Below are 20,334 nucleotides of genomic sequence, written 5' to 3'. Positions count from 1 at the left end.
TTTCTCTCCAGCATGCATCTTTTAACTATTCAAAATGATCTCCTTCACCTACAAAATGTCCTTTAACTAGTTATTTACTATTCAAATCAATCTTATCATTTCAAAATTTGGGAAATTCTGACAACAGAGTTACATTATATTTCTTCCAGCATAGCATGATCATTTTGAAATTATGCAATAAGGCTGATCACTGTCATAATGTGATGCTTGATTCAAGGGGAAATTCAGTATGCACTCATACAACAGACTGTACAGGAGAGGTCAAACAACCACCAAATGCTGGTGGCAGAACAATCGGAATATAATGCCAGACTACACGTTCTCAAACCTTAACTCCACTGAGACAGTCGGTGTGCAGGGGATGTATTTTAATGTCACCAAGAGGGGCACTTGCAGGGACTGACTCTGAAAAGACTCTAAAAGGGTTAGTGAACCAGGAAGGAACATGATATGAAGCCCATTTGTAAAAAGATTAAATGAACTAGAACACCCTAAAAAGGGAGCATTAGAATTACATACAGGTGTGGCAGGGGGTACACTACCAGTCAAAACTTTGGACACATCTTCCCATACACTTGAATGAGAAACTGACAAACTTTTTATTGGTACTGTACCATCAACCATTGTACTAACATCAACCATTACCATTTGACAACATACTGGATATTATGCATGTGCAGTTTCTTTTGTTGTTTAGATTTTCTGTACATTTTTTGCTGAAACATATGTTTCGCCAGCACATTAATTTACCAAATACCACACAAACATTTCCTCATGATGTGCCACATTGCTTCCATTTTACAGAAAAGGTACTTGTTGCTTTACTTTGACTGGCAGATTACCTCTATGAGCTGCAGAATGGGAATGGAAAGTCTTTCATGTCAAAGGATTTGTTCAGCACATTAATACTAAATTTATTGATGCACCCCTGGAGTTGTTAATTAAATGAAACTGTATTCAAGAGCAATTGAAGACCGATTCAAGTTGTGGTAACATGAGGCGAGTGCTCTGAATTAGAGTAATTAATAACGACAAAAGATGGAAATCAAGCCCCATGCTCCGTTAGTTCTGCTAAAAGCAAAGCAGCAGCTGAAATGAATCATAAAAGAGATGAAGAAAATTTTAGGTTAAGACACTTAAAGATACACCATCTTTGATAACTGATATGGGAGAATGCAAAAAGTCACCTTTTCCCACTTGTCTGCAATATCACATGGCATTCATTATGAAATAGCTAAAACATTATGTAAAATTTATGCTACCAGAGAAGCAGATGCTGAATATTTAATTCTTTATTTGCCCAAAAGTGTCCTCAAGCTGGTACAGATTGTGTGTATGTCCTGCTGCAGTTTGATCCTCAGTGGTTTTAACACTAAAACTGTGGCTCTCCTATGAGCCCTGCTGCTCTGACCTGAACACCCCCTATTCTCCCCCTTACCTTTAAATTAAAGGTGGGGCTGTCTGCCTGAATTCATGCATCGACTTTACCCAAAACAGCCGTGGGGGATTTTACTCACCCACTGACTCAGTCTTATTCTCCTCCCACTCTGTTTCACAGATGGATGCTCCGAGGACCGCAGTGCCATCAACGACACTCACTTGTCCACCCCCCACTCCTGCTCCTCCCCACTCCACCACCACACATGTGCACACACACACACACACACACACACACACTCATCCTCACCCATTGTCCAGTCTACCTGCACCACAAATCGCCTTCGACGACTGATTAGAGTCCAAACAAACATGTTAATGTGTATCATAGTAAAGTGGACAGGACTCCTTTTGTCTGTGTAACAGACACTCTGGTGGACTGAACTTCTACAGACTTAATGTCATGGCCAGCAGGACCGCTTGACCTTTGAACTGCAGACAGTAAATCCCTGCAACAGGAGGACTTTACCCCGCTGCTTCTCTCCTCATTTAGAGACTCTCAGCCCACACTGCCCCCTTGTAACTTATCCACCTTTCCCTATCAAAACAAGTGATCTCTGTACTGTCTGTTACTATGGAGCAAACTATAGTGTCCGATATTCAAAGATGCTGCTGGGAAATTGGTGAAGGAGCCCCAAAGAGAGATGTTCATCCTTCTATGAAATGCTCCTGTTTTGGTCCAACCTGGTGCCACACCACAGATACAAAATATCTGCTCCAGTAAGTGTTTTTTTCTCACACACTTTGTCACTAATGTATAAACTGATTTCACAAAGCTTTGACTGTAGAGTCACACAGCTGGCAAAAAAAAAAAATAGCAGAAATTCTGCCCTATCCTCTCGGCCTTTGCTTGTCCACAACCAGCAAAAACATACTTGCCAACCTGACACTAAGTGTTCTGGGTGATTCTGATGGGAGGTAGCTAAAAACAGGCTTAACAAGCATGAATACAGTTAATGCAATATAACTGCAGGAGAATTTAAGGAGATCTTTCAATCAGAGGCTGGAAAACTGTCCTTGGACATAAAATCATCTTCAGTTGTGTTGAAAATCGTTCCTACTGAATCAGCAAACTAGAGGATAAAAAACTAACCTTCACCAGCAAATAATGGATGTGTGGGTGGAATCATGCAATCTCTGCCATTTTCCTGTGGCATCTATTTGTTTTCTCTTAAACTTAACCGAATTTAGATATATATTGTTACACTAGAATGAGACAGAGTTGTCATGATAATCATTCCTACTATTGACATTTTCTCACCCTCGGGAAGGCTGTCTGTGTGCTTATACAGTAAACAAGTAATATGGACCCCTGCTGTTTAAGAACATTTCAAGGCTTACTGCACCTCCAAAAGAACCAGGATGGCATGGCAATGTAAAAACTCTGCCAACCTGCAATGGGTACTTGCTACCGCAGGCTAGTACTTAATCTTTTCTATAATACATTACCACTGATGTTCCTGTCATGGGTTAGTTTGAGACTGACTGCACTGAATTTAGAGGGGGCAGAGGGAAGCCAGCTATTTCATAAATAATTATTTTGGGACCTGCTGGGGAAACTGCTGAAGTAACACAACAGGAATATTTAAACAATAAACACACTGAAGACAAATTAATTTTGAAAATGATATGAAAAGTCTTTTCACATTTCCTCTTGCTTGTCCACTGATCTTGCCAAGTTGCTTCATTCTATGCCAATTACTTTGTTTTAAACCAGATTTAAAGCCAGTGTTGTCCTTGAGTCAATGTCATGCTCCATGTACAGCTTTTTAGACAATTTAAGTGAATGCGACACAAACTTGTCACCTATCCAGTTTGATCTGATCCAGTTTCACTGCGGCTTAAGCCTGAGAGCTTGGACGCCATCAAACAAAGCCAGCATTTAGTTTACACTCCTATGGAGGAGGTACATTGTACCAGTGCGAGACAAGGTATTATCATATGCCAAAGGCTTCTGGTGTGTTGAAACAAAACATGTCACCTAGTTTTCAGTGGAAATTTCAAACTGAAGATTTGACCAGATAATTTGTAGCTGCCAAAATAACAAGCACTTATTTTAAAAAGAAAGGAAGATACTGGAGAACACAAGTGGATGTCAAAAACAGTATTACCCTGTTACCCCTCTTTTTGGTTTACTCAATCCATAAAGGTCCATGATGTGTGACACTGCGAGTTAAGGTGAAATACAATACTTTGCTTTGCAATCCCCACCAATCTCACTGTTATTCCTGTAGCCTTTGTTTCATTTCATTCTGCCATGGTGAGCCAGTGTGATTCACTCTTTATCTAAATGAGGCCCAACATTTACTCATATATACACAGAATCTCACATCACAAGCATGCATACTCATACTTAATGTCACACACACATGTGCGTGTGTGCGTGTGTGTGTGAGGCAGGTGCAAGCAGAGAGCCCAGTTGAGATTACAGAGTGTTGACTCAGAGTAAGCAGTGTGCAACTCTTATCTGTTGCCTGTTAGTCAGGCATTTAGGCTTCGCTTGTTCCTTGCCAAGGCCTGGCTTTGGTGTCACTTTAAGCATTTCCTTGCCCTCACTTAATTTCTCTCCAAGCAAAGCAGTGAAAATGCTCTTTTTAAGCTTTTTTTTTCTTTCTTGCCTGCCTTTTGCTGAATTGCATTTGTCCATAACTATCAATATTCCTTTCTGTAATTCTTTTCCCAAATATCACAAGATATCCACAAGCACTGTATCCACAACTTCATGAGAAGAAGAATAGAAATTGTGTAATCACACTGCTATTGCCATAAAATTTCTCTGCACATTTACATTAATCAGAGAATGGACCCTTTCCAGTTTAGACCCTCCATGAGCTTTCCTCTAGCGCCACCCTCAGGACAAAATATCTGCACACCAGATATAAAAAGCTAATGGCCAGATTTCAGTTAAAGGAATAGTTTGATATTTGGGGAAAAACACTTTTTTTGCTTTCTTGCCAAACTTAGATGAAAAGACTGATAGTTCTCTCATATCTGTCTGTTAATTTTGAAGCTATAGCCAGCAGCCAGTTAGCTTAGCTTAGCATAAAACTGGAAACAGAGGAAACTGCTAATGCGGTACAGTAAAAGGTAAAAAAACAAACAAACAAAAAAAGCCTCCCTACCGGCACTGTCAAGCTCACTAATTAACACGCTACAGTGTACACTGTATATCTTGTCTGCTTCCAGTCTACATGCTTAGCTAAGCTAGCTGTCTTCTGTCTCCAGCTTCATATTGAATGGACAGATATGAGAGTGGAATTGATCTTCTCATCAAGCTCTCAACAAGAAGGCAAATAAATGTCCTTTCCAAAATGTTGAATTATTCCTTTAAATTTGCTCCCTAGAGGACAAGTGCTAATTGTTTTTGTGACCTTTTCCTGACCTTTCATCTGGTGCCACCATCAGGCCAAACTTTCAGTTTTAGTGCCATTACTGGGCAATCTCCCAGACTTTCTTTAAGTAGGTCATACTCTTTGCCAGAAATTTCATGCTGATTTAAAAAGGTGGAAGGCACTCAATTTTTGATAATGAACAAACCAAAATCTATTGTTTTGTCTGCTGTTTCTCTTGCTTGACACACACACACACACACACACACACACACACACACACACACACACACACACAAACACACACACACAGTCAAAACAACATGTCTAGTTATGTCTGATCCTAATCTGCACCAGTGTTGCTGTGTTGGCGTTGTACATGATGTACTGTCCATGTCTCAGACAGATATTGAAGATATAAAAGCTTAATCCTAACATGGCAATCCTGGACCACTGAATCAGTCTTTGTGATGGCAAACAGACTCATGACAAATCTCCAGCATTCCTTTTTTGATGATGGACTACAGGCCTGGTCAACAGCCTGAATTATGCAATGACAACTAACTCCAACCCTAATAGAGACTAATAGTCCACAGACAAAACAAAACATGACATGACTTCATGTTACTTTTCAAAAACAACAGAGAAGTTGCCTTAACTCTTGCTTGTATAATCTCTACAGTTAAGACAATGATGCTCGCTTGTAAAGAAGACTCTCCCTTCTTTGTACAAAATGAAATATACCAGAAACAACAACTTTGTTATCTTGCTAGTGTCAATGTATAGATGATCAGCTTTTTTCTGTAACTTGTATGGACCGTCACATTTTTGCTAAGAAGAAACCCTCCTCCCGAATTCCTTGTTCCTAAACATCCAATCTGTTCAACGTTTTAACTCGTGGTGGACTGTCAATCTTTTTGTGTACATTTTATAGTATTATTTATTGTTGACAAGTTTTGCATTTGCAAATAATAAAAAAAAGTGAAGGTGGTTTGACCTGAGCATTCGATTCCAATGTAAATGCCTGGTGAACAGTGAAATGCTTTTTTAATTATTAAAATGGAGAAAACAGTGATATGAGGAGATGATCTTCTGTCTTTTTATTATGACGTTGTAACATGTACATAACATGTGGCCAAAATTGCTTTGGAAAATAATCATTTTTTGTGTTGTAACAGTATTTGTTTTATCCAGTGAATTGCTCATGAAGACAAATAAATAAGAGGCACACACAACTCTGTTTCAGATTGGTCATATCTGTTCAAATGTGTACAAGGAACCTCCACACAAACAAGTCATACAACACTATAATAGCTTGATAAGAGATCATACTAAACCACAAAAATCTTGTCTTGAAATCTGGTTTCATCACTTCACCACAAAATTTTACAACATGTCAGAGAACCATCCAGAATCAGTGGAAACCTGTGACAATCACAATTAATAACTTGCGTGTGAATTTCACAGGTGTCACATGATTCAGTCCAAACTCTCTACAATAAAACACTGAGAAGAAGCTGTGCTGCCGAAGGGAAATGTTTCAGGAAAAAGTGACACAATCTGGCAAATAGCACGTTTAAATTTTAATATGCTAAAATTAAGTCCATATTTATTTACTGCACATGAACCAAATCATTATATAAATCAAGATGTGAACCGTTTAGTCCATATGACATCATTTAATTACTGAAAATCGACAGAACTGACCTTTCGCCATGGTGTCTTACAAGATACAAGAAGGAGCTACTAGTCAAATACAGCCATGCTAACAGTACTAAAATGTTATTAATAATTCATTCACAAGTGATCAAGTACACATTTTAGAATATTGAATCATTCATAAGTAGTTAGACTTTGGTTATACTATTTAAATATTGATGATTAAAATGGAGTGGATTGAAAAAGAAAAACAAATAGTGAGCTCAGTTATTACTGGATATTGTTACTGATAATTAGCCACAGGTGATGTTAATTAGTAATTAAGTAATGATGTATAAATTCTTTATTATGGACAAATAAAATGTCACACCTTTTTTTAAGTAAATTTTATCACCAGAGGATGATATAGTGACAATTTGACATTATCTATTTTAGAAATATTCCCACCTTCAGAAAAGCAACAAACACTCTTTTTAAAACACAAATATGATTATATCTCATTTATTGCTGTAATGTGTACAATTGGTTAGTTTTCTGACTTCAGGTCCTCACATCTGAAGATGAGAAATGTGAATTTAATGGTCTCTAGCTCCATCTTATGGCCTCTGACTGTATTAGCCCACTACACAGTAGAGAGTGGGATGAGGACAGGCTTGATTTCCTCATAGGAAAGATATACAGGATACAAGCAACGACGGACCTGTCAGTCATGGTAAAATAGTTTTACATTTTAATTGATTCAAATGCAGTCATAGCAAAACGTACACATACAACGTTCCCAGGCAACATTGTCAATGTACAGAAAATGCGAATTGAGTAACTGAAACCTATAAATTTAAACCTGTTCAACCTTAAATGGGTTAATCTGATGTGTTTACTAGATCAATATACTCACAAACAAATATTGTGACAAAGATCATCTGCTGGCGTGAAATATAATGAGTACAGTCAGCTGAGGTACGGTTTGTTTCTTTCTCTCACCTCTGATTGCTGCTTTGGAGATCAAGCTCTCTGTGAGTTACGAACACATTCAAATCCTTCAATTTTCTGGGCATCATGGTATGATGTCAAACACAAGTCCAGCCTTGTGTGTCCGTTGTGTTCTGACGTACTGTGTGACTGTGTTTATCACTCACATAAACTTTTTGATGTAGTCCATTTTGAATGCAGCCTGTCAGAGCACAGAATGTGGAGAAAGACAACATGGCTGAAGGGGCGGTGTACTTTTTTTCCCCTTTAGTTTCACCCAAAAACAATATTTACATGACTACACCTCAAAACAATGCTCTCTGCCCTGTGTGAGGAATTGAAACTCTCCCAAAGCCGCAATCACCAAAATAACTTTAAACAGTTTAAAAAAATTTCTTTTATGAGTGCTCCAAAAAATAAGAAATGCTAACTGAGACACAAAATCGCTTATTACAGTATAAAACGTATTGATATTTTTTGCATAATGGAGGCTGATGTAGTATCAAAATATAGCGAACTGAAGCTGACCACACAAGATCATGGGTCATTCTTCATGTGTTATAATATTCTGTTCTTGCCTTTCCTGTCTGACTCAATCTTCTTCATCCAGAATGACTTTAAATGCAGTAATATCATTATTAAAACTAGGATTGGATTGGGGAATTAATAAGCATTACAGCATGTATGTTGAATGCCATGTGCCTTGATTCAATAAGGCTCACAAAGAGGGAATATGAGTTCCATATGATAGATTAAAACAACTTGACTTAGTGTGATCAGTGAAAAGGTGACATGTGATCAGTGAAAAGATGAGATGCGAGGTGAGGTTGCAGTTTCCTGAGCATTTCTCAGAACCAACTCGTCACTGTGTTGTTTCACACTGCATTTCCCAGAAACCACCTGTGAAACAAACAGTGCATATTGCATGTTGATATGATGGCTTTAAAAAAAAATCAATTCATGAAGTTTGGGTTTCTGTAGGTGGCGCTCATGTGTTTGTCTGTTGAGTCACTGTTGCTTCTCACACAGAAAGACCAGGCAGCTCTTCTTGTGTTCATTCTAAATTAAGAAAATGTGAAATGCATCACTTCCTGTTAGTCACAGAGGATTTTTCTCAGGAAAGAGCAAGCGCTCACCAGCTTTGAATTGAACATAAATGGGTACAGGATGAAACCTGGTTTTGCGACATCATTTAAAGGGCGAGCAGCAAAACGGTTATATCTGCATAAATGTTAAAGTTCATCATAATTAAGCTACGCAGGTAGCAGTTGGAGCAAGGTGAAGGGATGCATCTGTGGTCCAACTGCTCCCTCTGTTGTGTGAAACAGAATACACCACATTTTATACCTCCAACACCAAAACATTAGACCCAAAGATTTTTGTTTGGTTATCCAATAATAATCCAATAAATGTATTGATCTACATTAACGACAGTAACTAGGATCATTATCATTAAGTATCATTTAGTCTGTTGATTCTTTTTAAATTAAACCCTTCATTAGTTTGTCAAAGACCCCTGAGAGTGTATACAATGTGTAGGCTATTTGTTGTAGGAAACTCAGGGAGCAATTTATATTTTGACTCTCTGTTGACGCCTTTGAAATGCAGCTGAAGACTCGTTTATTCAAACTGACCTTTGCCTTGCCTCGTGCCGTCTAGTGTTTCTAATTTTGTGTGTTTTTAAGGTCTTTTGTTGCTTATGTTTTATTGCTTGTTTGTCTGTTTTATTGTTTTATGGTCTTATTTTTAACAATTTTACTGAAGCACTTTTTGACCTTGCTCTATAAAAGGTGCTATACTAAATAAATTTACATACTTACTATTAGTTGCAGGATATTGCAGAATCCACTGATGGATTTCCAAGAAAGTAGGCGGACAGATTGGCCTTGGGCCTGGAAAAACTGATTATATTTTGGTGATGGGATTCCCCCCCACTAGATTTCATCTTTAGCCTTAATTATGAAACCAAAAGAAGAACTTTTTTTTCTCCAAATCCCAAGAGTACATTATAGCCTATATATACTAATCAAATTTATTTTTTATATTATTAACTTAGTGACATTGACACTTGTTGTAACAACCAGGAAGAACACTCATTTGTTTGACAGCCGTTTAATTAAACGTAATAATTATTAGAATATGTAATTATTTCACTTACCATCTAATTATTTCTTTTAAATGTAAAGAGCGGTGTTTGTTGGCTTTTGAAAGTGCGAATTTTCCAAATGTTTACAGGTGGAGAGGTGCAGGAGGGCAGGACAGATGGCTTATGGGTAACTGAGTTCTCGGTGTGTTGATGTCAGGGGGAGGAGAGAGAGGCTGCAGACTCAGTCGGTGTGTAGATGTGTGTGTACAGCCAACAACTCAGCGGCCGGAGGACTTTTCTCTACCAGTTCAACAACTTACTTTTTTCGTGAATAAAGCACTACAAAAAAGGACAAAGTCGAGGAGGACAAATGCGAAAATGCGAGAAGAAATCCAGGAAGAGAGTGTCTGCTTATTAAAAATTCAGCGCGGGAGAGCAGACATTATCGCCCTTTCTGATGACTTGTGGCAGCACTGAGGATAAACTAACACTAACGGGCTTCAGACATTATTGAATGGGGTGAAACGAGGCGGAATTTTCTCTGAAAACCGAGTCACCGAGGCATTTCCAGGCGGTCAAAACCCCAAAGGGAAGGGGAGGTGAGGGGGGCAAAGAAAACGCCCTGCTGCCTGTTGCTGGTATCTCCAAAATTCAAACTTTATCGCCGAGTTGGAAAAAATGCATCTCTGGTGATTATTCAAGTGTAACGTTGTCTTTATTAGCTCAAAGCCAGACAGATAGCTAACTGGCTGAAGCCCCCCCACCCCCTCCCCAGCTCGCTCGGCAAGTTTTTTGGGAAGCGGGGAGTCTCTTTGCTTTGGGAATATTTTCTCCTCATTGTGCACACTATTCCTGTTGGAAGCGATTTGGGTGGGCTGAGAGCCGCTAGGCCCGCGGCCACATTAGCCACGAACAAAGACGTTTCACATGTGAACTCAAACAGTTTGGGGAAAACCTCTTCATCATTTCTTTTTTTTACTCAGCTTTTTAACGACCCACTCTGCAGACATGTCGCTCGGCGCCGAGAGGAGGACGGAAACCCGGCTGAAGAGGCTGGAGGACATGATCAGAAACCCCAGGTCTGCCATGAACCTGGAAAGTTTGCTGGTAAGTCAAGTGGGAAACACCTCATAGATTATTAATGATACCAGGTTGTCTATTCGCTGAAACGCCAGACACGTATGCACACACTTAGGTAACGTTATGCTATTGGCATGTATATCCCCTCTTTTCTTCCTCTCATTCCCTAATTGTATCCTGCTGCGAGCTGTTAGCATTGTTGTTTTTACATTAGTCAGACTGCGATGCTGCTGGGACTATTAATCTTTCTCATCGCCATCAGTTTCCATTCTGTCCTGTAATCAGATCCCTTGCCATAATAACGCATTTGAAGGAGAAAAACAGGCCAAACTAAGAGCCGCATGGTGGATATACTGTAAGATAGGCCTGATTAATAAGTTAAGACTGAGTGCAGACAGTGCAGTTTGGGGGTCTGTGAAGCGTGTCTACAGATTAGGATTAACTAGTGGGGAATGTGTATGTCCCACTTGGTGTGTTTATGGAGACTAATATTTCCTGCTAAAAGCTCCTGCCTGGGCCCATTCAGTACACCAGGACAGTCTGCCCTCTGGATCCACACACCTATTCTGACCCTCCTGCACTCACAGATGATTAGGATGATGTTGTCCACACAATATCAAGTGTTTCAGGGGTTTTTTTTAATCTTCTGACTGATAAATACGTGTATAAATGTATGTTTTCAGGCAGAATTCTGGTCTTTTTGGAAACATTTTACAGTTTTATTTCCAGTTAAATAAGAACAGAAAAATCACCCAAAAAAACCACATAACCACAGAGCGTGCTATTCTGGGCATAATTCTTTGACAAGATGAAAATGTCTGACCCAAATTTCTTTATAAAATACATACATGTACGGTACCAGTCAAAAGTTTAGACACACTTTCTCATTCAAGTGAATGGGAAGGTTTGTCCAAACTTTGTGTCATAAAACCCTCAACTTGTCAATTCAGTTTGTATGAGTACTTTTACTACATGCCTGAAGTGACAGCTCAGTAAATTACCTTCATATTCCACTTGTAAATGTTACCTTAAAGGGGACCTATTATGCTCACTTCCAGCTCTATATTTTTCTTCTGGGACTCCACTAGAGTAGCTTTGCGTGATTCACAGTTCAAAAACTCCTTATTTATCTTTTATTTGCCCTTTATGCGGCCCCTTAGTTCAGCCTCTGTCTGAAACAGGCTGCTTTAGCTCCTGTCTCTTTAAGGCTCCCCTCCAGATGATCCCACTCTCTTCTGATTGGTTAGCTCCTGGAAGCTGCGTCATGGCCGATTTCCACTGGCTCCAGAGGCTACGTAAACAAACTATAGTAGCAGGATTTCACTTCTTTTTCTTCCTCTTTACTCCAAACGTCAACTTCTCAAATCCAGCCATACACGTGTGAGCCTGAATCTGATCCGTAGAGTGGACAGATATGGATATGAGAGTGCACGAACATCCGCTGCAACAAAGATTAGAGCAGGACGTCTCTGTTTGGTAAATTTTATGGTCATTACCTGCTTATTGTGTGACATAACTGTGTAACTTACATGTGGGAAATGCACTAAAATGATGACTAAAGTGGAAAACGTCTGCTTTCAGGAAATAATAAAAGTAATGTAGCCAGTAAAACGTTATTCAGCTGTCGCTAGACGACATCTCCCTGCACCATGCAGGCTGTGCCTGGAGCAGATGACCATATAAAGAAATCATCACAAGTTGATGTCAGCTCATCTCGAAAGTAGAAAAAAGCGCCGGAAACCTAGCGTTCAGAGCAGTCTGAAACCTGAGCTTTCTGCTCTCAGGGATTACTTTAACATACGTTTACCTCATTATTTGAAACTTTGGTCACGTTTAATATGAACATCCAACTTTGTAACACATATATGATGGAAAATAAGGAAAAGCGTAATGGGTCCCCTTGTTGCAGAAACAGAGCCAGCGTATCATACTGATTCCACTGAAAAGCTTTTCTAGCTTTCTTTCCTCACCTACACCTATTGGAAGTGAGCTGATGCATTTCTAACACTCTTAGGTAAAGTGGTCAGAAGTTGTGAGATTTTCAATAGAATTTTTTTATCTTTATCACAAGCATATCCCTTTTTTCCTATAATCTGCACCAACATGTAACATATCAAAAACTGAGACAAAATGGATCAAGTCTCTGTAGTGGCGACAAGACTTAAAAGATTAATATTCAGAACTCTGTCTGCTAAATAAGTACAGGAAATGTACCCCTAGACAGATACTTTTGGTGAGTGTGGAGATGAGTAATGCTGCATTAGGCCATGTATCATGGAAAAATCCATTATACTGGTGTTTTAGATTAGACCTGGTATCTTCCGGGTATTAGTGTATTAGATTGTTTGTGTGATGTTCCCCTTTACATATTTTCTGGACACTGAACATTTTCAGACCTTTGCTCTAACTGTAATCCAGAGGCAACATGGTGTCACAGTACCTGCTTTGGCTTTAAAGTTACATCCGTTCTGGTGTTGGTGTTTGAATTGCTGGGCCCCCTAACTGGATCTGACAGAGGACAAACACACTGTCGGGTCTATCTTAAAAAGCATCACCTCACCCCTTTTAATGGGCCCCATCTAGCTTGGGGCCCCCCTGTACGTACCCTCCCCTGTTCCCCCCTCCACACTACTTGAGGCACTCCTGGTCTATTCCCTCTTCCTTTAAAACATTTAGTAGAATAGTCGCTTGAACACCGGTGGTGTTTACTTCCTGCACGCAAGCTGGAGAGATAGAGGTGTTGAGTGTTGGAGACAAAAGTTGAGTGGGAAGCATGCGTAGGAGAGAACAGGCTGCAGTTTTCCATTTTTAGCAGCCTTGCTGCTGTCGCTGGGATCAAGAAGTTTTGCTGCTCAGGGTGGGATTCTAACAGACACACAAACACATGAACACTAAGCACTCAGAAATGTCCTTTTTTGCAGGTGGAATAAAAACATTTCATACTTTTAGTGCCATAATAATTGCTCACAGGCTCATGAGGCTCATACTCGGTAAACAATGAATCACAAATCCCCTGCTATTGTGGCATGGCAACAGCCAAAAAAACAGCAGAAGAATCTGCATGGCTGACTATTATATAGTCTCCTGCATTACAACTTAGTAAAATAATCTCAATAATTAATGTCAAATTAGTACCTTTCAGTCCATGTGAAGTTAGATGTATTTTGGGCCTGTCAAGAGGCGGTGAGCTGGCTACCCTGAGGATACGGAAAGCTGACAGGGAGGAATCTGCAGCATCTGTCAAATGGACTTAATGACTTTCCTTTAAAGAAAGCTGATCCTTTATAATCAGGGATATGCAGTATTTTACTTTACACTTAAATTAGGAAGCAGAGATTGCACTGTTATCAATTTTATCATCAGTCAAGTAATCTAAAACGAACATAATAAGCAGCAAAAATCATGTGACTGGTGCTTTAACATACGCTGTGATCATGAACTGTAAATCACTATATTGCTTCTATCAGCATTGGATCGAATGTAACCTGAAATCTCAGCAACCTTTTCCTCGTGCAAACTGTAGTGATCATTATTTGGCAGCACGCTACTGCTGACTGAACTACTAGACTTACTTGGCACTTTGAAGTACAGGGAATAATTGTCGAGGGCAAGCAAGAGAAAGGGCATTTTTCAAGATTACAAAAAATATGGACACTTGATTGCAAGTCACATAAGTTGCCTTTCTGCCGTCCTGAAGGAAATGACCTCATTGAGTAAATAGTTGGCAGCTATATATGGGGCTCAAAGTCCCTGCGAATGACTGCACTTTCCCCTTTCACTTTTTAGCCTTATCTCTTTTTCTCTGGCTCTGCTTTTCTCTCAGCCTGCAGCCTGCCCCTCCTCTCAGCTTGTTAAACACACTGCAGGTATTTTAACTGTTGCTCCATTCTGATGCCTTTTGATTCAGCTGCAGAGCTGGTACTGCCAGATAACTCAGACAACTTTATGCGCAGCGCTTAAGTGTGAAAGATATGAGATGCTAGACATCAGACTTGCTAAGCGATAGTATGATGTCTTCCAGATCATCTCATGGGGGCAGTTCCTGGCTTTCTCTTCCATATTCTCTCTGAATGATGTTCTCCGTATGCGACGAAGACATTTAATAACACATTGCACTTGTTTTATTTTGCCTGGTGTTGTTTTTTTATTTTCCTACCTCTGTTTCCTGTTTCTCCTGTTCCTTTCCATTCACACATTCTTCTCTCTTTCTTTCTCCCTATTTTGACCGCTCACCTCCCACCTAATGTTAATCACTCTTATCCTCTTCCAGCATCTCCTGTCTCCCTTTTTCTTCAACTTCTCTCTTCCTTTCTATTCCTCTTATCTTACTGGCTCCCCACCCGTACTGGAACAACTTGCTTTAATGTGGAGCTCTTTAGGGAGGTGGGAATAACTCCTGTATGTCTTGTTTTCTGTCTTTACCGTTATAGTCAACCTGAGTGTCCACTTCATCTCTGGAGTACAGTTGAGTTGCTCTCAGGCGAGCAGCAACAGTCCCGGCTTCAGTGTGCTAGCTGGGTAGAAACACTGCCTTATAAGGCACTGGGGACGGTGGCCCAGGCCAATTTTTTTTTTTTTTTTTTTTTTTTGCGCAGAACAAGCCAGTCTCTCTACTCCACACCTCCTCTGGAGAGATGGTCGGGCCTCTCCGTGGCCTTTTTTTGGTTTTTGCTCCACTCCAGTGGAGAAGACCTGGTGTCTCCCGGGTGTGCAAGCCCTCAGTAGGCTGGAAATGTCACACTTGACTTCAGTCATGTAGCGTCTGGTCCTCTTTAGTGGTCAGAACTAGGAAACTTGATCAGGGTTTTCAGTGTCTACTAAAGCCTTAGATGGCCCACCTGAGGTGTTTCTACTATTAATAATATTTGTGCCAGTGCTTCAGTTTGAACTCCAAATATTCCCATGTCTCTTACTGATGTTATCTCTGTACAAACTGATTTGAACGTTTATCTTTTTAAAGCGATGGTTTGACATTTTGGCAAATGTGCTTATTTACTTTCTGGTGGAGACTTAGATGAGAAGCTAGATACCATTCTCATCTCTGTATGGTTAATATGAAGCTACTGCCTGCTGCCAGTTAGCTTAGCTTAGCTTAGTTTAGCTTAGCTTAGCTTAGCTTAGCTTAGCACAAAGACTGGAAATAGATGGACTTTGTTGCTTGTGGACAGAGCTCAGCTATTTTTCCCCTACCAGCACCTCTTAAACTAAAATTATCACATTATATCTTGTTTGTTTAATTAACAAAACCAAACAAAACCTGTTGTTTAAAAACAACAAATCGCTGTTTTATGGTGGGTTTTGTGCCAGACTGTTACTGGCTGGGAGCAGTAACGTACTCGAGTCTTCACTGGTTGCCTGGCAACTGCTCTGGAATAACATAAACACCCTTTAAAAATGTGAATTGTTGTTTTTACTCTTCAGTTGTTACTTCTTTAAAAAAAAAAAGATATTTACTATGTATACTGAACATTCTTTCCACAGAAATTCCTTTTGGGATAAATTAAGTTCTTTCTTGTCTCATTTTGAAGTTGTAAATTGAGAGTGCACAGAGCAGCTGTGTCATTTAGGTAAATTCAAGTATCAAATTGGGCCAAAAAAATATGATCGGGACAGAGCCAGGCTAGCCGGTTCCCCTCGCATCTGGTCTTTTTGCTAAGTAGGACTGGGTATCATTCAGAAATGTTTGATACAGGTACCGATACCTTGACTTCGATACCGGTTCCTAAACAATATTTTTTTCAATTCAAATTTTATAAACTTAATTTTAAGAAAAAGAAAATTACATTACACATTACAGTACAAATCTTTAGTTTTATTTTTCAGCTTCTTGGCATTTTTACACACTGTTAACATAATATCAATAAATAAAAATGTATAAAAGCCAGAGAGTATGACTTACAGTCCTCAGAGAATCCAGTGTAACAGTATATTCAGAGTCCATAATTTCTGTTTCTTTCACTCATATGGTCCATTTTTATTTCCAGCTCACTTACTGCAGTCAGCGACATGAAAGAGTTGGAGTGGCGGGTTACTTTTCCAGATGGGTTGTGTTTGTTTTCGGCTGCAGGGCGCTGGCTAGCGGCCACCATTTTAGCTTAGCTTCTTAGCCCGGTGGGGAAATACAGGTACATTTTTTGCTAATTGTCCTGGTTTATTTCTCTGTTCTTTCACCGTATGCTCACTGCTGCTGCTGTTTATCCTGAACATAACAGGGTCCCTACATGGTCGCCAATTACACCTATGCAACACACACTGTAGTCAAGCTTCTCAAAATACTACAATATACGTCTCTGGGCGTAACATAGTGTTTTTCCTGCATGTCTCTATGACATTTAACGTTAGACAGCCAATCACCAGCATTATTAGATCTTGGTACAAGCATCCTGCATGCTTATTGGTTCACAGACTATGATGAGATTATGCCTTAGGTATCGAAATTTGGTACTGAATGACAAGGCATTTTTTAAGTCTCAATAGTATTGAAGCAATTTGGTTGGTGCTATAAAAGTATCAAAGTTCGGTACCTAGCCCTAATGCTAAGCTAAGCTAATTGGCTTCTGATGATAATTTACTGTAAAAATATGAGAAAAGTATCAATCTACTCATCTAACTCACTGCCAGAAAGCAATTAAATGTATTATCCAAAATGTGAAACTATCCCTTTAACTTCAACTTACTTCTTACTGGCAGGTAGATTAAATTAAAGATATTTGAGGGAAAAATAGGATTTATACTCTAAAGGGTAGAGGAATTGCATTATAATAATTTTACAGCATTGTTTCTCCCTGCCATTTGTCATTCTTGTGAACAGATGAAGACAAGAAGAAATGTTTTGTGAACATAAATTTCATCCACAGGGTAGTCTTAAATTAGACTCTTCTTATTTTGCTTTAAAGGGGGAAAAGATTCTCCAGCCTGCTGTAAAACATTCATCACAAACTGAACAAAAATCAAAGTCCAGCACACGCACACATACACACTCACAAACCCACATGAATAAATATACACATACCTCCCAGCTCCTTGATTACACATTATATAATACCTTGGACAAATAGAACAAGACGTTAGTCGGTCCAACTATCCACCTGACAGGGATGTGAGGAGGCATGCAAAAAATGAGGAAGAACTTAATCTCTAGAAATTAATGGATATGAGGTATGTCCAGAAAAGCTAAAATATAGCTTAAAATATTATTACTACTACAAGTATGCCGCAACAGAATTGCCCATCTGCTTGTATGAAAAAACCTTAAATAAACTGTGGTCTCATCCATTTTCATAATATGACATTTGGACTAGTAGCAAAGCAGGAATGGGATATCTTTGCGTGTTTACAATGGTATATGGTTCTCATGTCAAAGGGAACGTATACACCCTGAGATTTGTCTTAATCTGGTGGATCTTCTAGTCTAGACATAAAGACTGTGGCTGAAATAATGTGGCCATGCACACAACTGTACATTGAAGAACAATGCAGCAGGGCTTAAATGAAATCGTTTTAACATGTGAGTACAAACTGTAGGGTCTTTGCTAATAGTACAGCACTAAGTCTTTAATCTGTTTGCATAGTTTTTGGATATTACAACTCCCTCTACATCATAGCAGTTTTGACCTTTTGAAGAACTTTCACTTCTGTCACTGATCAAAGTGACAGGGACGTGAATGGAGTTATGCAAAACACACTGCGGTTGACGGTGGGCTGAGTACACAAATCCTGTTATTGAATTCTGTCGTATCGTGCAGAGTCTTCAGCCCGTTTGTGTGAAGACTTTTTGTTTTGTAAAAAGAGCTCGATACCTGAGTCTTTTTAGTGTATTTTTAGTTTCAGATGAGGGTGTGAGTGAGCAGAGCAGAGAAGAGAACAGGACGCTCCCACGCATAACGCTGCATCCATCTGTCCGCAGTGATATCATTCCATCACAACCTGCTGATGAAACACAACCTCCCACGCACACAAACACCCTTTCTCTCACACATACACACATACATATGTACAGGCTTGTGTGCTCATGGACACACATTCGCATTTATTTTTCTCAAGCAAACACATTATTAACTTGATCTTAGCAACGCACGAGCTGCATTGTGTGAACCAGCAGCAGCAGCAGCAGAACAATGCAACACATTACTAAACAGCTGAAGATTGTCAGTGAGTTTATACAGCTTTTTATTTCCTTTCCCATACATGAGCATTTGTGTGTGTGTGTGTGTGTGTGTGTGTGTGTGTGTGTGGTAGTGTTTAGTCCAACAGTGTTTTAGTGTTGAAGCTGGCAGTTATAATTTAAATATTTTATGCCAATACGAAAAATATATACAAATTGAGTATTAAAAAGACAAGGAAACTGAAACTCCACTGAAACCCAATAAATCACTCTAGTGCAAGATGGCTCACTATATCTATTAAATGGCAGGGATGGACTTAGATAAAGAATTACATTTCAAAAATACACCTGAATAATTAAGAATAAACAAACGTTAAGTCATTTAAAGCAAAACTTCACGTGTTCCAACTTCTCAAATGTGAATATTACCTGGTTCTCGTGCACTTCTCCGCTAGTAAACTGAATATATTTGGGTTTTGGACTATTTGTTGAACAAAACCAGACATTTAAGACGTCATCGTGGGCTGTGGGAACTTGTGATGGGTCTTTTTTTTTCCTATTTACTGACATCAATAAAATAATCTGTAGGTTAATGCAGTGGTTCCCAACGTTTTTGGCTTGTGACCCCTTAAAAATGAAACAATATCTACTTGTGACCGTGTCATCACAGGTTGTGGCTTTTAGTGTCAATATGAATTATGAGCAGTTCATCCGAAGAGTGATTTTTCTCTCGGGGATAGCTTCATTTGAGGGATTTTTCAGGCCTGAAGAGTATTTGCAAGATGAAAAAATTAAAATTTGAGAAAACTCAGAAAAAACTAGATGTAATTTAGTTTGTGAAATATTAGTTTTTCTCTCTTCTCCCTTTTAATCATCCTGAGACCGCTTGACAACCCTCAGGTTGGTTTATTGATAATGAAAATAATTGTTAGTTGCCCTCCTGCACTGTAATTAGGTTGAGCTCACTTGGTCGAGCGGTGTCGACAATTGCAGTTGTAATTATGTTTTCTGTTTCTTTTAAGTGGAACATTATTATGGTCATTTAGCAAGTTGAGTTTAAGGTTAACGTACAGTAGGACTTTATGTGCATGAAGTCCTCCCTTTGCTGTTTTTCCTGGCACATTCCTCAGTATATTTTATAATAAAGCCCTGGTGCCAAAAATGCATAGGGCACAGGAGCATGGGACAGAAATCTGTCAAACGCAAGAGTAAGACATACTCTTGTTATTCCCCGCGGGGACATTAGCTGTGCTATTTGTGAGCCTCTGCAGGATTCCTGCCGTTGTGTCTTACTTGGAGAGTTTACGGGCCCTGCCTGGCACGGTCCCCTCGCTCTGCCCAGCCCACCGTTTATCCCGACAACTATTTTTAAAACGGCTGGAATTCAATCAAAACATTAACTTTCTGCTCAATCCTTTTAAAGCCCAGAGCAGTGCAGCTTGTTTTCTGTTCCACATGCCTAGTGATGGGATGGGTAGGTGGGGAGGAAGAGGGTTTTTTTGGGGGGGGGGGACGATAAAAGATTGCAAATGGGAGAGATTTTGTGATGTGAAAGGCTTTGAATAGTTGGGTTATTCCTTTTGTGTTTAGCCCCTTTCAGGTTAATATCATCACATTCCTGAGTGGTGGATCCACGTGGCTTTTTATTGGGTGATGAAGAGTGGAAGCAG

The 20,334-nt window shown here is 39.5% G+C and overlaps 2 protein-coding genes across 5 annotated transcripts in view; both read left to right on the top strand.

Moving 5' to 3' along the window:
• The window catches only part of sobpa (sine oculis binding protein homolog (Drosophila) a), a 46,044-nt gene extending 40,035 nt beyond the window's left edge, over positions 1-6,009 (top strand). For both annotated transcript variants that reach the window (XM_044375592.1, XM_044375591.1), the window contains one exon: positions 1,559-6,009. The gene's annotated coding sequence lies outside the window, so the exon portion shown is untranslated. The remainder of the gene's footprint in view (positions 1-1,558) is intronic.
• A 3,684-nt stretch (positions 6,010-9,693) lies between these two features.
• Positions 9,694-20,334, top strand: part of rock2a (rho-associated, coiled-coil containing protein kinase 2a) — a 34,894-nt gene continuing 24,253 nt past the window's right edge. For 2 of the 3 annotated variants that reach the window (XM_044374809.1, XM_044374810.1), the window contains exon 1: positions 9,694-10,587. In XM_044374809.1, coding sequence (XP_044230744.1) covers positions 10,489-10,587 — 99 coding nt within the window. In that variant the 5' untranslated portion in view covers positions 9,694-10,488. The remainder of the gene's footprint in view (positions 10,588-20,334) is intronic. The other variant, XM_044374811.1, reaches the window with a different exon arrangement.

The sequence above is a fragment of the Thunnus albacares genome, chromosome 15 (genome assembly GCF_914725855.1).
Source record: "Thunnus albacares chromosome 15, fThuAlb1.1, whole genome shotgun sequence".
Classification (NCBI taxonomy): domain Eukaryota; kingdom Metazoa; phylum Chordata; class Actinopteri; order Scombriformes; family Scombridae; genus Thunnus; species Thunnus albacares.
Note: the sequence above shows the minus strand (reverse complement) of the source record. Positions and strands in the feature narration are given on the sequence as shown.